Source organism: Tenebrio molitor, chromosome 7 (genome assembly GCF_963966145.1).
Source record: "Tenebrio molitor chromosome 7, icTenMoli1.1, whole genome shotgun sequence".
In the NCBI taxonomy this organism is placed as follows: domain Eukaryota; kingdom Metazoa; phylum Arthropoda; class Insecta; order Coleoptera; family Tenebrionidae; genus Tenebrio; species Tenebrio molitor.
In genome coordinates, this window is record NC_091052.1 from 11,084,468 (window position 1) to 11,107,464 (window position 22,997).

At 42.1% G+C, this 22,997-nt stretch overlaps 1 protein-coding gene across 1 annotated transcript; it reads right to left on the bottom strand.

Annotated features, from left to right (window-relative positions):
- Nucleotides 1-67: 67 nt before the first annotated feature.
- Nucleotides 68-22,368, bottom strand: Dad (Daughters against dpp). Its single transcript, XM_069052728.1, has 5 exons — nucleotides 21,788-22,368; nucleotides 14,447-14,500; nucleotides 10,252-10,317; nucleotides 1,832-2,038; nucleotides 68-1,721 (listed from the first exon to the last, which is right to left on the bottom strand). Exons 1-5 carry the CDS (start codon nucleotides 22,128-22,130, stop codon nucleotides 1,405-1,407), a joined length of 987 nt encoding a protein of 328 aa, XP_068908829.1. The 5' UTR covers nucleotides 22,131-22,368; the 3' UTR covers nucleotides 68-1,404.
- Nucleotides 22,369-22,997: the final 629 nt, after the last annotated feature.

Here is a 22,997-nt window from a genome sequence, read left to right on the forward strand (position 1 = left end):
AAAGGATTGAGGTAAAGAAAATCTATTGATTTCTTCGCGTTGAAAGCGAATGAAAATAAAACAACGCTTAGCAATTTTATAAATAAATTTATTTTAATATACAAAAATGTATAATTTAAAAATTTAATAAATAAATAAACCAATGAATATTTCCTACGTAACGCAGAAAGTACAGTACTTATGTAGATTTCATAATATGATTGCTATGAAGGCACTGCTATCTTTTACAAATTTTAAACACTTTATATAAATTCTGAACATATACATTTTTATTTTACAATTTCGAACATATTATACATTATGAACAGGCATGGACCTACATTTCTAGCGCGAAATTCCGTTTTTTAATGACTAGTAAGTTTTCCATAAAGACAATCAATCAATCAAATGAAGACCCTTTCTGGTTAATACAAAATATACATATTAAAAAGAGCGGGACAAAATGCAATACTAATTATTACCAATTGCATTCACAATCAATAAAATAAGTACAGAAAAGCAAAGGATGAGAACTGTTTACACGAAATAATCGAACAAAATGGACTGGAAAACACTCGACCATATACAAAAATAAAAATGCTTTTAATTATCATTAAACCTGAAAATTATTAGTTTACGTATGGTCCCCCACTACTTGAGGCTTTTAAACCTTCAAGTCTCGTTCTACTCGAAGCCTCACAAGCCCCAATAAATTAAAATTTAAATGTTACCTTAATAATGCGCATCGTCGGAACGATGATATAAGGCCTTTTCTGATAAATATCTAACTTACGTCACATCAGTACTTCTACTCTCACATAATTTTCATAGTTTTAATACAATTTTTATCTTGGTCTATAACGCCTCTAACACTGAGAAGGCCCCACGTACAAAGAAAACTGTCTATAAAATCGCAGTGTAATGAATTTGTCCCTCTCAATATTAACGCATACTATAGCACCTAACGCTTTTATTTCATTTCCTGTCTATACCGTGCGATCAAAAAAAGATCGGGAATTTACGTCCGACAGATTCTTTTGGTCGCACGATACATTCACAAAACAAGAAGTAAATAGCAAACAGAAAACCGTATAAAAATATCTTCAATATGAATTCCTCCGTATCGTGTAAATTTGTTAAAGTCCATAGTTTCGTTAAGGTAGTTGGATATAATTATAACCGCACATACTTGGCTTCCATTTTACCCTGTGGCCAGGCATCACCTATTGCGCAAACTCCCATCTTAACGCTGACTAAGGCAGGAATTTCTCATTTTAGAAAAATTAAGAATAGGACGGAAACACCACAGCACCGCTCCTTTATTAAAAATTCAGCCTTCTCAGTACCAAAGTAGCGACGACGGAAGTCGACTGGATCACAATTTAGTTCCACTTTTGTACACTTGTCGGAAATCGAGTCTTTCGATCACCTGCACGGGGCCAACAGTATTTCTAACCAACACGGACAGGACGTTATCTCCTGTCTTCTGTAGTCGGGGCCCCAGCCCTTCGCGAAGCTGATCCTAATGGAATTGGGATCTACGGGGCCGTACGGGGTCGTGAAATCGCAGCCGCAGGTTCGGTGAGCCGCCTTCTTCGGGTCATAGACGCAGAGGCATTGCTCGGCAGGTACTCGAGTAGGTAGGGGAGAATCAGCATCCAGAGTTACGGAATTTACAAAGATTGGATTGTCGGAGCGGTTGTACACCCAAACGGAGCCGCCCTCGTGGGATAGTGTAACACCTGCAAAAACAACAATCTTAACTGTCAAATCAACAAACACATCCACACCAAGTAGCGCCACCTCGTGACGAGTCTACTTCTCCAGCGAACGGACTATATTATGTACCCACCTAAACCGATTTTACACCTCGCATGTCGGACTGAATCTGGAGCATTGCTATTTAGTTGAGCTAATGTTTCTAACGATACACCATCGCAATAGGGTGCGTCACCAAAAACATTCACAGCCGGATCTTCTACGGGATATAAAGGACCCACTCGTTGGGTCAACTCCCAGTAAGCTAGTTTGCACCATTCCGAGGGGTTACGAAAGGAATCTGCAACAAACATAAAATAAAAATGAATGCATATGTAACAAGCGATTATGAATCGACAATAAATAAAAACCACAATAATCATGACCCGACTTTTATTTACCCATAGATATCGATATACGGAAGGTAGATTTTGCGATAAAGTGAGATCTTAAAAGTTCAATTAAAAGAGATTATTTATGACAGAAAAAAGCTTAAAGAAAATAAACTGATCGAAAAAGTTAGTGATATTGATATTTTATAACGTATCACAAGAACATATTAAGAAAAAGTCAAAACTCATTATGTGTGTGAAAACGTTTATTAAAAAACCATTTCAATAATTCTCCTTAAAAAAACTTACTGATGCATTTTAATAAAGTTAACTTTAATATTCAGCAATATCCCTAACTTTTTTCGATCAGTTTATGTGCCACCTAACAGTACAACGCGATGTACTGTAAACAAAGCAATTTTATCAAATTGAAAAAATGCAATCGTTTTGTCAAGGGTACCAACTGTCAATTTTTGACGGGTGGTACCACCGGTGTCGAAATCAGCCGCCACTTAATTAATTACGATTTCTTGTGTCACCACTATTGACGCCAGAAAATCTTCAGTCCGTCCCAAATAGAATCTGACCCCTTGGCAACGGAATATCTTTCGATAGAACTTTCCATTTCGAATCCGAGAAAAAACTTCACGGGTCGCGGAAAAAACACCGCAGAATTGGGGCGTCGGAAAATCCCTTTTTATTTTCGCTCGCCTGTTGCTCGTCGCTCGCACTTTCGTTAATAATAATAAAACCTTGCGCTTTAGCATAGTAAAAGTCAAAACTTCGCGATAAGCTAATGTGCGTGGCATTGACAGGTGCGCTGACTGTAACATCAACAACGACAGTGACGTCACTGACGTGGCGCCAAGCGTCCATCTGCCGGCGCCGCGAGGTGCATGTTGATCGATCAAAGACACCTGTCCCCCCACCCCACGCGTCGCCCCAGTACGCGATCTTCGAATAACGAACTCGCTTGCTGCGAAATTGCAACAGAACAATAACGCCTCGCGATGCGGAATCGAAGCGTGCTCCTGTCACTTTTCCCATCCGAATCTAGCTCAGACGGCGCTTCGCAAATCTTCGCCTTACGTTGTTTTTCCGCGTCTTGCGTAAAAGCGAATTCTCGATCGTTATTAGCGTCAATTGTGGCGGAAAAAATGCCGTCAGACATGCAAGAATCTAACGCAACATGATGAAAATGAGCCGATGCAATTTCCCACGACGGATTTTTACCGATGTCGGTTGCATCCTTACACGGGTATGGCATTCGCGAAACGGAGAGTTACAGTTTGCTACACTTAAATAGCTCATTACACATGTTATCTTCCCATAAAGCTCATTAGACGAGACCGGGGGTTAAAAATGGTGGTCGCTGGAATGCTGCTAGTCGATATTTTTCAATTATAATGTATAATTGCCGCTCGCCGTACATGGAGAGTGGTGAGTATACGTTTTGATAAACTCGAGGAATAATTGCCGGACATGGTCGGATTTAAAAACTGGAATATACGGTTAATAATTAACAATTTATTACAAGATAGGTAAAGCAAACAGTTAAATGCGCATTCGCTTGAACCTCGCGGTAAAGAATTACGAAAACAGCCGTACATATCCAGAGGTCGATGCCTTTTTAGATTATTCCAACATCTCTAGTTGAAGACTCCGGGAAAATAACGTGGTAGGCATTTTACAACTCGAACAATATGGACTACCAACGCATCAACTGCCCATCATTGCGGACTTCACGATGACATCAACTTCACGAGCCCTGACACAACTATCCAGTTCGAAACTGTCAACTCTGGATTTTTCTCTCGTGACTCGTGTTATTAGAAAAGTTTTTGCATGTGCAGCCTGTCAGCCCGAAGGCTCTTATCGCAATTGATCGAAGGAGTAATAATAACTTTCCGTTCGATATTGATTTTGCATTTGCCAACGATCAAAAACGGCGCTCGCGGAACGAGCAAATCTCGATGTTCCAGAGACATCGATATCGCGCCCGAGGGTTACGTCGAATTTCTGGATTTTGGCGATTCGACAACCGGGCCGAATTCCAGTTATGTGCGCGCCGTTGTCTGGAAACAATACGCCATAAAAGACAAAGCGATGAATGACCCACATTTAGAGCGGCTTCAATTTTCATAGTTTGATACCGTCTGGTTGGCGCCATCGCGGTTTATGCGTCTGTAATGAAGTCGGCGCTACGTTGTCGATTGATTGGCACATAACAGAGTGAAATACAAGCACTGGAAACGGTGCGCTACCGTGTTTGTCCATACAATGCGGATTCCTCTTCGTTCCTGGCGGTCGCTCAAAAAATTAAGCGCCGCAAGATTATTAAACCGATCCTTGTGGCGTTGTGCCATCGATCGCACCGATTTCCCTCCCGATACCGACGGTTAATTGTCGCGACCGAATAAATCCAGTGTGGGTGGACGCGATTGAAGCGAATATAAAATACCAAGTCTGTGGTCAGTTAGAAGTCTTTTGATCCGACTATTTTCGGACAACAAAGTAACGCCGACGATAATTTTAACACGAGTCTCTACGTATCCGCGCATTTCTTTGTGCACCCACGACGAACCATACATCGAATTCTACAATCGATGTAACTGTCACACATTTGACATTTGTGGCGTCACCTCTTTGTTCATAACCCTAACCTCAATCTTGCGATTCTTATTTCTTTCCAAATTTTTGCCGTTTCTTCTGTGGCCATCGACGATGATTGGTGGTGCATCTCGGCCTCGATCTCGGCACATCTTCCGCGTGCTTTTGGCCACCTGTTGCACGCTGCATCTAAAAACCTGATAACCATCGATCTTCTTCGGGAACAACCGTAATAAAACAAACTTTGTCGGGAGATACTTTACCAGAATGACAGGAAAGTTGTCGCTTTATAGACCATTAAGTGCAATTTGTTAAAATACGTCACACTCCATCTTCGTTCTACACGAAGCCACGGACAAAAATGTACGATTATTTATGATAAAATTGAGAAAAACCAGACATTTCTGAACCGGTAATGGTCGTGAAAAACGAATGCGTGCGGATCGGTTAGATTTTATAATGAATTCGCATTCAAATTACAGACAAAAACGTCCTTTGATGTATGTTCAGGTCGTTTTATCATATTGTGATTTATGTATTCCGGTGGTTCGTGCATACTTAACAATTTTCTTCGCGTGAAACGTACATACCTCATACCTGCTCTGTGAATTTTAGAATAATACAAAACGAACGAAACGGGGGAGCGATGTGAACGTGAGGTTTGATTCCGTCGCGGCCCTCGTAGGAGGAGGCATCTCCAGGGTCAACAAACCAACCCAATGAACTTATTTTTTCATAATTATACCCCACAAAGCGACAACACTTAACCGGCATTTATTCTATTCCAGTCTGAACTAATTTGGCAGAGTCGTGCCAATTCGCAGAACCACAATTTGAAATGCTTCCTTGAAATCTTTAAATTTCATTGCTCTTTTGCGAGCCACCGCTCGACATCTCTCGAAGAAACCAAAACTTCAGATCCTCCAAGCTGGCCTCCAATGACACAAGTCGCGACATTTCCAAGGCCGAAGACCATAAACAAACAGACGGACTCAGCTCGGGTCGGGAGCCGTGCCCTACCGCGTGCATTCCGTCATGTCGCGACTTCCTCGTCGAGGGTGAGAGGACCGTCGCAGGGTTTCACCTCGTCTAAAACATAACCTCGCTGCAACATTTCGAGTGTGTGACGTAACCGCCACGATTGGCCGTAATCTTGGCGCCAGCATCGAACTCGTAACATCTATTTTTATCCGTGCGACCACACATCTCCTATCGCAATGCACAACTCCACTACAACAAACAACAAATAGATATCCGACACTCGCACACACCCATCCTCCATCCAGTCGATTCAAGAATGGGTGGACGACACCGGAGCCGTACAAGCCAATTGTCTACTTTACAAACCACTAATAAGTACATAGTACTAATTAGACCAGGAGTTGACAATGCAGCGACTTTCTTCCGACGAGATTTATAGTGTGGTGCACACGGTGCCGATTTGAGGTAGGTCAAGAGTGGAGGAGTACACCAGAGTCGTGTTGACACGAGGCAAACTTGCTCGAAGGGAAAAATAAAATTACGTAGTTTGTCGGCTAGCAAAAAATATCAACACTTCTGCGGTACGTCCGAGCTTGATCCAGTTGCAAATGACAATTGCAAGACCAGGGGGAATTTTCCAAATGAATTTTCTTTCATTGCTTTGGATAGCTTTTCTTTTCTATGCAGCGGTTTTTCGCTCTTTTGAAAAATTCTCGGTTGAGTGTAGGCTGCTGATTCTGTTTTCTGTTTTTTCATTTGAGTATAAGCATTATTAATTTATACTGGGATTATAAAATACAAAACAAATATGGTCTCGAGAAGTAATCGTTCTTGTATTATTACGTTTAACGCTGATAAGACTTTATAAATATACAACAGTGTTTATGGTTCGTACTCCTCCGTGCAAACCCGAGATAAGACGTTACAGATTGTGACCTGACCATTAATCTCCATCATCTTTATGGCTGTTTATCGATGACTTAACCCCGAGTCGAAATTGATTTTGTTTTGAGCGTGTGGCGATTGGCGCTTTCAAATCTGTACGAAAAACATTCCGTGTTTGTGCGAAAGTTCGACAGACGTCGGGGAGGATGTCTCGGGAGGAAGGTTAAATAAAAATTAAATTGTATTTTGGGTTTGTAAATAACGTACGTGAATTTGCGCTAGTCGTGGATAAATTTAGCCGTTAGGTCATTGCGATATGGCCAGTCACAACACTGGCGCCGGCACCCGTCACTAAGGATTGCCACCGTGCCACATGAATTAAAAATGATGACATTATGCCGTGTAGTAATCATAATGTACCTTGCCAATTCAGACACGTGGAGGTCCGCTGTGGTAATAGGAGGAAAACGCCGTTTCAAAATTGTCGACGACGATTTATGAACACCCAAGGTGCCGCTCGACGTCTCGACACCGCAACGGTCATCACTCCTGTCCTGGTTAGCGAATAAGGACCATAAATTAAAATAACCACCGTTCTATAAAATAATTTCAACGTTGGTTTCATCTGATAATGAACAATCAAGATAAAGTTTAATCGTGTTGTTTTTATTTTCTCCACTATCGAGACCGGTGATCCGCATTCTGGAATGATCAATAACGTTTGATTGATAAGCGATCATCAATACTTCACTTCTGGTAATGACTTTTCAAAGTCACGTCTCTGCTTTACGGCAGACGACAACTGTCAAATATGACAGGTTGAGTAAAGATCGGGACGCACGAGACTGGCAACGTCACCTGACCCCCTAAATAACATTTTTTTTCCCTATTCTTTTTGCTAATTCCGGCCCGCGGCGAATCGATCGGGGTTATTTCCGGCGTGACCGACACTTCCCATGAAAATCCTCCAAACGTGGCGAAGACGACACGTTTGATAAACACAAAGGCGCCGAAATAGATATGTAAACTCGTGGCCTCTGTTGGCATGTACGTTTAAAAATAAACATTTACCGAACGTATTGTCTTTGGAAAAAGTAGTGGCGCCGGCGCTTCGTCGCCATACTTGTTTGTTTAATTTTATATCGGTACATGTGCCGAATTGTTATTGCCGATCTGGTCGTACGAAATTGTCGTCCGACCACGTCCCAAGTACCACGTATTTATCGGCACCGATCGTGGTTTGACATTAAGAAACCTTTTGTATGGAAATAATGGAAAGGACGATGGGGGGGCGCCTTAATGGTGTTTGTCGCCGGTGCCGGGCATTATCAAGCGAAATGCACGTCTGATGGCGGGCGCCAGTGATGCTATACTAAACCGATCCGGCCGCCAGAACACCTGTCCTCAATGAACAGAGAACGACGATGAAATCCTCCTCCTGTTGAAATTTTGATGCCGGGTGGCCGCGTCATTATCAATACGAGCCGTATTTTACCACTCTTGATTATTCCTCGGCCATTTTGCAAAAATAAAACAACCGGCACATGCGAATCGTTGATGTTTTGGGATCAAACACACTCCGTACTGTCGATAGTTGCGAGTGTCAAACGCACGCCCAACCCTACGCGTTGAATTGACCAGCTCCTCCATTGACTATTTTAGTACAATGACCTGAAGCGTCTGCGAGTGAATATCGTTCGTATTCTGGCTTCGCCCTATTTCGGTGACACAGGATGACCCTTTGTGATTTCATTATTCATCGAGGAATTAAATCGTCGTTTGACAGATCGTCCGATTTAGGTTGGCAGCAACGATCGCTGACGTTTCTCGTCGAAATTTCGAACACGGTGACGTTTCGAATGTCGGTCTTGTTTGCCGAAAACAATCCTCCGCATTAAATTTTCAGATTAGAGTTTGGTGAACCCGTTCGGCCGATAGCTTTTGAGGTTATGACAATTGTGTGTATTAAGCGGCGACATGATCGGGGTCAGGCAGGTACGACGGCGAGCGATTTCGATTAAACTGCAACGAAAATCGATTTCGGATGATGAGCGAGCATGTTGCATGGGGAACGTGCAAACTCCGACTGCATTTCGTCCACATGCAACACGAAACGATGCTAGATTACGTATGCCGACGTGGGCGAGTCGAACCTAAGTTAAGGTGCGCCGAGCGCGATGTTGTCACATGTCCTTCCTACGGCCTTCTCTGGCCTTCCGCGGCCGCGATAAGCTCCCCGTGAATGCAGTAAGGCGCCGGGCGCCTTTCTCCATTTAGATTATTTTTAATCGCTTATCTAACGTAGTCGAGATCACCTCTGAAGTGTGTAATCTGAGCCGGCGGCCTCGTGACGGCCACAACAAAAATTTCAGATAATGCGGAATTACGTCAAACCGACGAATTTACGAAAATAACAGTGTCGCGACAGCGCAATTAGGCCGGCGACGCACACGACGAAACTGGGGTAACACAAAGTCACGTCCGTGCTAGCTCCCGCCGCCGTTGTCTACGTCAAAAATGACACAACGCACAAGTCTCCGCCGAGGAATTGTTTCTCTTGTGCTGACCGAATTCTCGAAAGAATTTATAGATCTGATAGCGCGATGGGTGAACTGCAACAACGGCATATTACAATCGATATTTGACGGCATGAGCGCCGCCAACCGTGACGGGTTAACTCGACGATGTCGTGGTGAGCCAGTCGAGAGGCGCCAGGTGTAACAAGGATGGCTTCATTGTCAAAGCGAAGACGAAGAGAGACCGCCACACTGAGGCCAGATGCCGAGGACACAATGCACACTTCCGGATGCAACAAATGCTGCATAAATAGAGGTTTCACGCTCTTAATCGGAAAGGGGAAGCCAGTTGCGGTACCTCGCCTGTAAATTATTTTTCTCTTCCGACCAGTTGACGACCCAACTTACGTTTTGGCGATAACGGGACAGTCGGGCGGGTACGGTCCTGTCTCGGCTGTGACGGTTCGCACCTAGATAAAGCGACATCTGTACAATAGATGACACTCTTAATTACCGATGCCATTCCGGAAACTGTTCCCTTGCTCCGGTTTGCAACAAGAGCGAAACGGAGACGCCTGATGGAACAACAGACAGCAACTTGCCCTTGATTTTTAGTCATTTATAAAACATATTTAAAAAAAGTTATCAACGACAATCACAGATCGGAGATCACGTAATACTTTGAGCGACAAAGTCAAGGTTTATCACTCCAGGTTGGTACGAATTTGTGTGTGATAAAAAAAATGAATAGAAGCGTGCGTTGCACTCTGGTCGTGTCGTAACTGTCATATCTGACGTAGTGGGACGGCTACTCTGAACTAGGTTCAGACATGATTTCCGTAAGCCACAGCCTATTGCTGTGACAAACTGTATTTTCACAGACGGTATTAATATTGAAAGGTTAATAGGAAACGTCCAACGGACTGCGTTCGTCAATCGATATAAATAATTTTGTGTGTGGATATGAACGACGAAGACTCCACGCCCTAAGACGGACGCCCTGAGGGCAGCAAGTGTATGGGGGACCCACGGTTCTTGGTCACCTTGAATGGGGCCCGCCAGAGAGAGGTATTATGATGTCATATGCAATCACCTACCGCAGCATATGAATATAAGTTTTCTTGTAATAAACTGATATCAAAAACAGCTTTCCGCATTTTAAAAACTATGTATCTGAATTTTCTACATACCATCTCCATTTGTCGTTAGGGATCCGGGAAACTGGCGAAGAGGAGTGCCTTCACTTGGTGCTCGATCTAAAAATAAAGTTGCATTCAATAATTACACGTTCAAAAAATTTTAATCGTTTAATTATGTATTCCATCTGCATGTTATTAGATCGACAAGAACGCTGTGACCTGTGGAGGACACACACGGTTGACTGATGAGAATTGTCTGAAGAGCTGATTGAAAAACTTGTATTTATGGTTCCACCCTACCGGAGGTGATGACGTTTATATGGGCTACAAGCCACAAATGTCAATGGGCGTCGTAAAATTTTGAAGCCACCGTGATAACTGCCAGTTGTGATATTGTCGCAACGTTGACACAAGCAAAGACATGACACGGTTACGGTTGGATTTGATGACGAAGGTGGAGTTAGAAAAAAAACTGATAAAGAACGGGGTACGGTCGATGTAAACAGTAATTATTGGTCGATTCACGCTTCCTAAGAATGTGAATTATTGCGCTCGGTACATAATAAAAAGTAAAACAAAAACAAAATCCTCTGCCAAATTTATCAAGTGGGCTTAGGATTTTGAGCGGTTTTAAATCAAGTTGACCTTGACGGGCGCCGGCTTAGTTCAACACGTGTACGCAATCCACGAAAGACGATTGCAGCATCGACGTGGGACCGGCGGGAACTCTTTCACGTTAGGATTTACGAAATTTTTTCGAAATATGTACGTCAAAAGGACTGCAAATCAAGTGGCTGAGTCTGGTGCCACGGTTACCAACAGAACAGAATTATTTACGCAAAAAAAACAGCATTAACACGTCCAAGGCTACTGTGATCTAAACGCTGAAAGATTAATAAACGTCCGAGTCGGACGGCACAATTTCATCTTTTTTTGAACACAACGAAAACACAATTTTTTATGAATCAAAGCCCAAAAGATAATGGGTTTTTCGTAGCCCCCCCACACACGATTGGGAAATAGTAAAATGTAATGATGAAGTTTCACGTCGGCTACATTTTAACTACTAATTATGTACGAAAAAGGCATTATCAACACCTACTCGTCATGTTATTTACGTGTGTTCGGGTATTTATTCGGAATTTGGTTAGCGCCAGCGTGCAGGACGTCTGACCTTTCTAAAGTGGAAAGTTAAATAAACCGGCGCCTTGCTATTCTTGGAGAGCAAACTACCGCTGCTGGTATTTTGTCGGTGTCTGGTTTTTTAACACGTTTTTGTTGTTTTGCCCATTTGCAAGACCGAATTAAGCTTTGACGTTTCATTCGACTCTTCGAGAGTGTTTTATAATGTTTGCCCTCTTTTATTTCGTTCGGTCGCCCCGCTTTTCCGGGTTATCTCTTTGAGCAATTCCAACAAATCGCGCTAAAAGCAAACCGCACATTAAACTTGAGAAACGGCCTCCCGACTTCTAACCTCTTAACAGCAACTGTCGAAATGACCATTATCTTGCGAAGCGGACGAAAATACGCCACATTTTTAAGGGACACTTCGGCACATCTTACCTCGTGATCACTCAATTTCGGAGCGATTGTTATTCATACGCTTTAACGTGCATCCGTTACACAATTTTAAATTTTAATTTGACAGCAAGTGACAACCAGTTTGGGTTCATTGTCGCCAACGTGACGAACAAATTCCACTAAATTGATCTCAAATTTGCAAACTGTTAGTCACAATTTTATTTTTCAATTATTTTTTGTTGCAATGTTAAATGGGATAATTTTGAGCAAAACAACTCATTTATTTAGGAACACCGAGGGATTGGAGTCCAGGTTAGAGATACTCGTCTTTCAAACCCCCGATGAATAATAATGCTATTTATCAGTATAATAACAGAAGTCTGCTCTTTTGTCGCATCTTGTCGAGACATCAGGTGGGGGGATCAAGCCAGTTGTAGCCCCCTTCTGCGTGAGGCGCCACATTCTGTCGCCAGTTGCCGGGCCATTGCGGCTCCACTCTCCCTTCAATGAATTCGAAAAGAGAGGGCTAAACCCATTACTCATCGGAGACACTACTAAACGTGGCGTATAAAATCTGGAAGTGTCGCACTTCTGCCGTTATCGACGACACTCTGAAGCTAGTCAAGTAGTCATGACATTTTCAGGGATCGCTGTGGGAATAGCCGTCCCCGCGTCAAAATGTTCCCGAATGATGTCGGCGGCTAATTTAGTGCGTCGTTTACCAAGAATTCTGTTGGCAATCAAGAGTGACAACTGTGAAACAATAGGTTGTAAAGTACAAAAGAATTCCGAGAACTGCCGAAAAATGCTCAACTCTAATGGGACGTGCTGGTGATTTATGAAGCGATTTTTCATTGGAGATTTTGATGTTGACGAACAAAGTGACAATGTTTGATGCCACCTATTTGTATTCAACTAATCGGTTTTTTAAAAGCACCGTCCACAAACCCGAAGAAAAACTCCGAGTGGAGAACGGACCGCCGCAGCCCCAGCTGTACACACAGACGGTCCTCGAATACAATTAAACCAAGATAAACAGTGGAAGAGAAAACAATTGATGAAGTTTGTTAACGCAGACGGTAGTTGGTGTGTTTCTTGTATTGTTAAGTAGTTCTGGGAACGGGGCTACGGGGTACAAATACAAATTTTTCTATTCAACCCAGACAGGAGATAAAGAGCAATCGAGTGTCATGGTAATCTTGATTGCGGGCGCCAGGAAACAATTTCAGAGGCTGTATCTCGCGAGATAAACCGCACTCTGTTAAGGAAGAAACTGGCACCGATCGGCCTTGTAACCATACCATAAAGGGTGTCATACACATAATCCAAACAATAAAAGTAATTGTCAGACCCCGGTAGGTATTTCCATCGGAGCTCGGATTGAAAGGGCCATAACAAACACAACATCGTTTTAATTGGCGATAAAATAAGAAGCGACGACACTGTTGGTGTAAAGCAGAGGCATTGACTTGTTGCCCGCACTGTCCGGGACCAATATCATTTATTTTCTCAGGGCGTGCAACAAGTGGCCGAAGAATCTGAGGCGTAGCGACGATAAAATACTATCAAAGAAAAACACCATTCAAATGATGTTGGGGTTGGAAAACAGGCAAATAAAAGAAACTCACCGCCAACATAACAGTCAACAGATTCTTTTCCTCGAATAAATAACCACCCGTATCCTCGTGGCGGTTAAACCGACTTCCACGGCCGAAATAAAATCCCCAATTATTCGATTTTCTCCGACAAGTTCGCCACATCACAATTTAAATAAAACAGATAACCTGTCATAGACTAAACTATTATTAATAGCGCGCTCCGTCGGGCTGGTGGTTTTCATCTTCGACTATTTTTGCAGGGACTGGTCCATGGGAATGTTGACCATAATAACTCATGTGTGGTTAAATAAAACGCATTAAATTGCTAGGCAATACGATGTAGACATGTTAACTTGACCATCAAGGTCGGTCAGATGTCGTCGCTGCTCAAGTTTCAATGGTTCGACGTTTTTGTAATGTGGACATAACGTTTGCGGGGACGTTGTGAGAAAAACTTAATTACCAGTCAACTACCAGTTTTAAAAATTAACACGACCACTATTTGCTTTGATTCTTTGGGAATAAATACACCACGACCAGCTGGACAAAATTCGAGACTGGCGTCTTACGATTTATCGAAATCGTGTCCGGCTGAGACGACTTTAGATAACAAATTCTTGGACCACTAAAATATGAGAAGTTAGGATTTGATCGGACTGAGCCGGTGTTGAACAACATGCGGATGGAAAATTATAAATAAATTTCCTTGAATCAAGAATGAACGCCTACACATAACGTAACATATGTATGTCACACACCTGCTAAAAACTTAAAGATCACAATACACTGTACCGGAAAGTGTCAGTATGTTACAAAAAAACAATGCAATGTAAGAGTGTCGAAAGAATAAAGTGAAGGTGATGGAATTTCGGCGGTTCGATTTTTTCAGCTTGGACTTGTTTGTTTTCGATTCTATTCTTTAACGGTGCGGTATCAGTTACAAACTTTAAACAAGAAACAATAGTTAAGTGTTGTGTACCATTTCGGGGCAGCTAACATCAAAACAATCGATCTTAAGTGACTTGAACAAATTTGCAGATATACAAGGCGAACCAAAATATTTGGACTAGACTTACACCGATTGTTATCTAATCGAATCAAAAATGTACACAGAAAATATGACTCACCTTCAGGTTTTAACTTATCCATAGCACATCTTGAATACGGAGGGGGCGGTGTATCTGAAATAAAAAAATTAATATAAGTATTGAATAATCGTTACTTTTAAACATTACACTAGCTTGGGTGACAAATCAACTGTCATTTTTGACATTTGAGGATTAAAGTGGTGGCGTGATCCGAAAGAGAATTTCTTGGACCTGATACTTAAATTTAAAAGTGAAGCAGTTTGTGCAATTCCACGAACGTGATATCGATCCTGTTTACATGTTTTTGTGAAAACGGTTCTCAGTTCACAAAACTTACAAAGTACAGAGGTCAAATATTGGTGAAGTATCCCGGCCAGACTAACATTGTCGCGTTGTTTAATGTTGTAAGCAGAACTTCTTCGAATTACTCTGGCCAAGGATTGTTGGTTTACAATGTTTTAATGGTAACGACGTGTCAAAAATGAGAACTGTGAGGCAGTTTTATATTTCTCAAACCATAGCGAAATTTACACCAATTTCGAGATAAGTACTCGATAGAATTTGTTTTGTCATGTTCCACTGTTGTTAAATGTAAACAACATCTGAAGTACGAGAGAAACAATTGATTTTGCCCTAGAAGGCTCCTCTGATTTATTATTAAGTAGATCAATGTTAATGGAAAGGTAGAAATATGAATTTGGAGGTTTTATATCGGACGGGGAAATAAAAAATGTATGGACCTTAATATGAATTGAATTCTTGACAGTTTGGAATTTTCTTGGGCTGCTGTTTGGTACGAAATCAGATAAATTAGCGAGTCGCTGTCATATTTCGTAGGTATCCATATTTTCTCACATAATATATTTAAATTACATAGTTGGTGTTGTCAAAATCGATATGCACATCACACGGTTTGTTTATTTTGTGGTATTATTCCTGTTTGGAGTAAAGTATGGCAATTATCAATCTTCCGAGGTGCAAAAGAAGCTGAGAGCGTGCACCGTCGTGTTGAGTGATGCAGAAAGCGCCCCCTCCAACGTACACATATCACAAACTAAATATGACGACATATGAGCAACACGTGCAGTGCACATTCGTTGGTTCGCAGGTTGTACCACATTTTTGAAGTAGAGTTATAGATAGACATAACATTTGAGGAAACCTTTAATGTCATATTAAAATACCCAGACAAGCAGCAGCGCCACGAATTTATTTCCGTCGGTTGTCTTCAGGTATTCCATTGGAAATACCAAAATCGACGATCGCACGCAAACGAAATTCGCGATAAGGCAACTGGCGCCGCCGTACTTATCGCTTCCAGTTTTTGACAATGGAATCGCGATGATTTATTGTGAAAGCAATTTCAGCATGTCGAAAATCAGGTGATGCAACTTACGAGTTGAGCGTCTTGCGAACTCGGACAAACAGGAAAATGTTCGCCTTGCAGGAAACATGTGTGGGTAATTTCGATCCATGGCGCCTGTCTACCTCCGCTGGAGGGGAACAAAGGTGAAAACGAGAAACACTATTTATCACACGCGTTTTTGCATGTTCCCGATGTGAAAACGGCCATGTTCGCGAACAATGTCGCCCATTCAGCACCCGATCTTCGTAATAACGGTACCATCTCGTTTTAATAACGTAGACGTAGACATAAAATCTACACCCACGAACCTCGTGTTTTATAGAATGGGTTAGTCATGTATTACGAACGCCACTATTTTAAAGTATCACAAAAATAAATGAATATTGAACCGCGGCGCCCGGAGCGATAAATGTTTACATACACCGGCGCCAATGCAAAGTTGCCATATTATTTATTGTGTTTTCATGTAATTACGCCGCGTCTTACTACCTTTATTGTGTAATTAATATTAATGGGACTGTATTATCTCTCCAGAAATGAGGTGTTGAGGGAGTGCCAGACGCGACAAAAAATTGTCTCTTGGCTAGTGCTGCTGAGAATGTAGCAATTTATAATAATTATGCATTTTAATTAACACTTACATCGCTAATTCAACGCCGGCAAAGTTCAAAACGATTACGTCGGCGTGCTACGCGACAAAGGCACATTTCTTCTGGAACGAACAGTGCAGAACACCCAAAATTACTCCTTGGTAAATTTCAAGCTCAATAAAAAATACGCTTACGAGACTTTTCACTGAACGAGCAGCTCTGATAACATTGCACAACTGCTTTGAATATCAAAACCAGTGGAAAATGCGTAACTGGGTTACTTCTACCCTGAAATGTGTGAAAATAAGTGATGGTAATCGTCAAAATGTACAAGCGCTATCTGCACTTGGGGGTTCATTCGGGAAAAAATTTGGCACGGTCGCACCAAGAGGAGGAACGAACTAGAGAAATGTGTACTTTTCTAGATCACTGACCGAATTAACATAAAAATCGTCTATAAACATTAAACGCATAAAATTTCTATACGTGGGATAAGAAACGTTAGAAATTCGTCCTTCGCTCAAAACCCAATGAAAGTTTCTTGAATTCGTGTTGCCCAGACTTCTTGCAGGCGATTTTCCTAGAACCGTTGACTTTCAATCATTAGCGACCGGCCTTTGTCGGGCTATGCAGAAATGTCGAGAATTATCACCACGTTATCTCTATTCTTTTACGGTCATTATCCCAAGTCTCGTACATGCTATTCGTCGCGAGGAAATTAAATTATTGGCCAATCTGTCCGAGAAATTGCAAATTTATTTAAATCAGTCTTATCAAAATTGCGTGAAATGTCTAAATTTAAGATTTAGTCTTGAAACGCGCAAGTGCCTGAAATAAAAATTTTATTACTCTGATCCTAACACTATCAAAAGTCAATATACAAAAATAAATCGTCTTGAACTTGGGAAATGTGATCCTTGCAAATTAATTACGCACATTTTATCTGGTTACTCGGAGAACCATAAATTTTATATCTCCAGGTCCCGGACGGATTTATTCCTCGGCTAACGATTTCATAAATTGCGGGAGCGCCATTTCTCAGGCTTGGAAGTATGGTAAAGGCAGTTCTGTGATTTAGAGCAATTATGGTAATGCGACTCTGCCACGTACGCAGTTTATGGCAAATATATTGTCTCCGAAAAGACCGTAAACGCAGCGAACGAGCGCTAAAACACACAAAAAAATCTATTGTCTCATCGACCGACAGCAGTAACGCTGCCATTCGAAAAGAATATGCTAATCCGGTTACATTGTGTCAAATGTCAACTGTGACACCTAGTTATCGACAGAGCAGCTGTCACAAAAAATTTGATGTCTAATGGTAAAATGACAGATGCAATTGCGTAGACGACGTTCCCATCCAGAACGAGTGCGTTCCTCTTAATGGCTGCGTTACTTTGTGTTCTGAAATTTACGGTCAAGTTTCCGTTCACTTTCCTGAATTCCTTGCCGCTTATTTCGAAACGTATCAACACCGGCCGGTAAAAAACGCCGAAAGAAAAAAGATTTCGTGTTGCACATGACTCGAATCATATGATCTGATCATATTTACATGTTGTTTGTTGGACGTCGTTAAATAATTAAACAAATAAAATTATCGCGGCGAGAGCAACATTATCGAAATTCTTTGAAAATGCCGATCTCAACTCTGCATTTATTGTAAATTCACTATTTATCGAGACGATAATGAGCTATCTCTAACCTCTTCCTCATTATCTTTGGTGGTAATGGTTCAAAATTGGACGTAGGACGCCGAAGCGTAGGCCCTGGATCTGAAGCGTTTCACTCCAAATAATACGGTTTTTGGAGTGAAGTACGGAGGTCTCGAGATTTTCTCTTTCGTCGAGCCGCCACGTCATTTCTAATTTGATCGGATTGTCTTCCAATCGGTCGATCCGAGAAGACTTGACGAAAAATCCGCCACGCTTTTCGTCGTTACTTGTGACACACTTTCCGGAGTCTCCCACGTGGTCGAAGTGAAGAATTCGAGTCAAAATTGTCGGCGCCCAGTTTCTTTGATCCGTTGACGTTTGGTTGTTGTCGCCATTTTGGGTTCCGTGACGTCTTGCGGAATTCGGCTACGCTTTCAGACGAGTTACTGAGTCAACAAGACTAGACGTACCAAAAAATAGACCGCCATCGATGAATGAACGAAGAGAAAGAAGCGTGCAGGTCGAATTTTACGAGTGCTTTGTGATTTGTATGCAGCGGTCGGCCTAAAAAAAGCCCACGCTGGAGGAGAGCATCTTCTGTGGCCCATAAACAACTGATTATTTGAAGTTCCTTTCGGAACACTTAAGATATCGTCGGAGATGCGCTAATGGCCGGACGGGTTGGGAGAGAGATGGACGACAGGTATTCGAAGAAGCAGACGATCCGTTGACTACCACCCGTGGAATTAGACCTGGTCGAGGGCCTGGCGCCATTACTATCTCCTGGCGGCTCACCCGCCTATACGACCAGACATGCTCCTCCGAATCATGCCACACTCGGTTTCTTCAAAATAATTATGGGCTTCGAGAGATTCCGTGGGCCGCAGTTATTCTCTTTAATAATCAGCCTCGTTTGCTTCATTGCCACGAATCAAAAAAGAACACGAAATGTCGGCGTAATTTCGACGGACCTTCCCAGTTGAATTTTCGCCGCCATCTTAACTACGACTTTTCCGATTTCCCTCGGTCTCCACTTTACCCACGCGCCCGTGTGCGCCAGGTACGCAAACAGAATACGCAACCTCCCACTTGAAATTACACGGAATGAATGAGCTTCTTCGCTCTTCCCACGCAACAGATTACCGTAAAGCATCGCACTTACCGTAACGCGATACCGCACATGTGTCACCCGGTAGATTTTGGTCTGATGCGAACGTGGAAGACTCACCCATGGCGGTCCTATCGACCGATCAACGTCCAATTATGAAGAACGGTAACGGTCCGGTCTGGAGGCTAAATCCCATATAAATCGCATCGTTAAAGGGAAAAAACAAAGAGAGCTGAACTAGGGAAGAGTGTGGGACATCGTTCCAAGAAGTCACTCTGGAATCCAGTGGGTTGGTCAGCCGGATGAGCCAACTGTGACCGCTAACTGCGATCGAGGAATCTTGAACTGTCAACAAGCCAGCATCAAGGATGATTTTGATGTTGATACTGGCGTGTCGCAACAAGACGCACTCTTACGCATACACGTGGAGTTAACGTTCGCTTATGTGATTTAAAGCTTGTTACACAACGACCGCCGCAAAACGTTAGCGCTAACGCAATCTTCGTTAATCTGGGAAGATTAACGATCGACGCGGGACATGGAGGGTTAACCAACCACCGGTTCTTGGACGGTTTTCTGGACCCGCACGATTCGCATCGGAAGATTTACGTTAAATCGGTGTGAAGATGCCTTCAGCGGTGACATTTTGATTCGAACCGTGATAGTCGAGCGGTATTGACACGTTGATTAAATTAAATGGATATTTGATTACACAGTAAATAATTCATGATTATTTAATTGTTATTGTTGCTGTAATTAACGAATTTTATTGCCGGACCGAGACGCAAATCGCTCAAGTGTCAAAATCCCGGCTACACTATCAAAACACACTCATCTCACTATATATAGAGAACAAAGTTGATTCTTAAAAAAAATACTTATCGACCGATAGAGATGACATCCGTTATCTACTCAACGGTCGCTTCTTATCGCTGCCTGTTACGCAATTTCGTCGTCAAAAAGCGTATTTACTGATTCTTCACTCGAATAACATTTTCTAAATCAAATCTTGTCATCCACGTGTTTTGATACAAATAAAACACCAGCGGGGTGAGACCAGATGAAATAATGATAAAAGTGGAAAAGAAGCGACAGCAATATTTTTTGTCAAAATTTTTAGAAACAAGATAAATGAGATATTTTCCAACATAAAACTGGTACTACTACTAACATCAGATTCTGGCAAAAGTAAAAAAATTGAATTAATGTTACACCTACATGCATTTCATCAGATTTTGAAATATTTGTTACTCTAGTTTTTTTGGCAGAATTCATAATAAGCAATTCTCGACATAGTCAACCCCGATTTTTATCCAGTAAACAGGAAAGTAAATAAATAAAACAAAAAAAAAAACAACTAATAAACAATATTTTTAGTTAACGTAAACACAATTGTGTGTAAATTGGTAAAAGGCAAACAACCGAGTTGGTGTTTTATTGCTGTTGGGAGAGAAAAAAAAGTTAATTGACGCTTTTCAGAAATTCAGTGGTTGTCAATTTTGGTAGAACACCTGGTATACATACTATAATACATGGCACTTTTACTGATGAACTACTGAAAGTAGTGTCTTCACAAACTGTTTCTTTGTTGCAACACAAGCGTTCAATAAAGTTAATTGATTTTGGGGGAAATCGATAGGTTAAAAATAACGAAAAACCAAGCAAACTGGTGTGAAAAATATCTACATGATGGGCTCTAGACATTTTGATGAAAGACACGTTAAATATTTTGAAATTTGCTAGCGATAGATATTACCATTTGCGATAGCAAGGAAATGGACCAAAAGGCTTAATAAAATTTGTTCAAAAATATTCTAATTTTATGATAATTACGGCCATTCGTTTTGAAAGTGATTTATGATCGTGCAATTTATCCTTACAATAAACAATTTATTGAAAAATAAGGAGGCAAATTTCAGAGGACTTTGTAGATTGTAAATAACTTTATTTGTGGAAAAATGTTTTTTATTGGTCATCGATCCGTGTCTCATAATTGTCCATTAATTTAAACTAGGTAAATGTAATCATTATGAAGCTCATGACCTGGTTCTTTAATTTGTTGTTTAACTGAATATTTGTAAACCGCAGATAATCAATGGGTTAATTAAGAATACATTTCTTGTGTTACAAGAATTTGGCTGACAAAAAGAAAAAATGTTGATCAAGTGTGTTGTACTTGTGTCATTCTTGTCAACTGTCAGTGTGATTAATTAAGCAGAAAAGTGAGGTTAAGATTGGGAAATTGAATAAAATTTGATGGGAGAGTTATCGAAAGAAGAAGTGCAGCAGTCGAGCGAGCCTGTTATCAAGCTTCCAACAAGAATCCACTATCAATATGTACCGCCTCCGCCGGAGTGTTGCGATTAACCAAGAGAGACCTTGTTATGATGCATTTACTCAAGCAAAAATGTTATCAATGCCGGTAGTTTGGAAGGGAATGAGCAAAGGTGACGATCGACTTGTTGTAGTGTGTCATCGGTGTTGGTGGTGAAAAACGCGAAAGTTTGTAAACAATTTAAAGCCGGCTCCATCGGAAAAACAAAAATAAAACCGAAACTGTGTCAAATCGACCCCGAACAACAAGAGAAGGTGCACGTTCCTGCAACATCCTAGGAAGTTGCGGAACGTAGGTCGTTTCGGTTTTGTTTGCGTGTGTTTCCTCACCGGGTTCGTAAATGCGGCTCCAATGGTACGGATTGCAGCAGATGTAGACGGGGTCGCAGGCCGAGCGACACCCGGGGAGCCTTCGAAGTTGGCCGCTCTGGAGCAGATCGGGCCAACGCCAGGTCTGGCAACACAGCACGTGCGGCTGTCGTTCGCGAGGCAGAAGCACGCAGTTGGACAAGTCCCGACCGCGGCTTTCCACCGCGGTGCACAGCATCCCCAGCTGGTTCTCCTGGAGCTCCTTCAGCAGCACCATCACATCGCCATCGCTGCCCCCCTGCTTCTTGCGCGCCTTCAACAGCCGTTTAGTCAGATTGGTCCGTCTGCTCCGGAACATGAACATGTAACCACATTTGGGGGCCACTGGTGAACCGCCGGCGACGTCCAAAAGGTGCACCACACTCACACTAGCCACACGCGCGCACAGATCATCGCACGACAGCCTCGATCACCGGACGCCGGACAACGAGGAGCGGAGACTCGAACATATTTCCATCACCTCCGCTTTTCAACTGATTAAAGGCTCGAGAGGATGGCTCGACTGGTGGTTCGGTCGAGGGAAGTCGGAGCCCGTCGGGGGCTGTCGCTACAATGAACCGGTCTAGACCGTGAAGCGGGGTATCTGTTGGCGCCGTCTTGGCGCCAGGCCCGGACTTCGCACCTACCGGTATGGTCCCGGCCTCCATTATTGCACGGATTACATTAGGTGGCCATCACCATCAGGTCGCCGGCTATATTTAGCACTCAAATCGACCAGAAACGGTAATTAGCGATACTCCTGCCGGACTCCGAACGCAATCGTCGATCAAAGAAAGTGAAAAGCGCACTCATACTCAGCCAATAGTTACGTAACACATTTTTCGAGCCAATTCAGACATGTCAATTTTTTTTTACACAATTCCAAACCTCGCTAATTACAAATATTCTCATTTTGTATCGGCAAAATTTTTTACAAGATCCGACCGGAATTTTAAATCGCACCAGAATTCAAAACAAATCAAAAACTTTTCCTCCAACACTCCCAAGACCTACCAAGTCCACCTCTGTCATCTGTCATAAAATATTTATAAGTTGAAAATCATGTCTGAGCCTTATTCAGCGCTCGAAACAAATATCAGTAATGACACTTGCCATACATGTACAGAACATTTTCGTTATCTTCATTTCATACATACAACGATAAACTTCCTACTTGACTGCTGTTGTTACA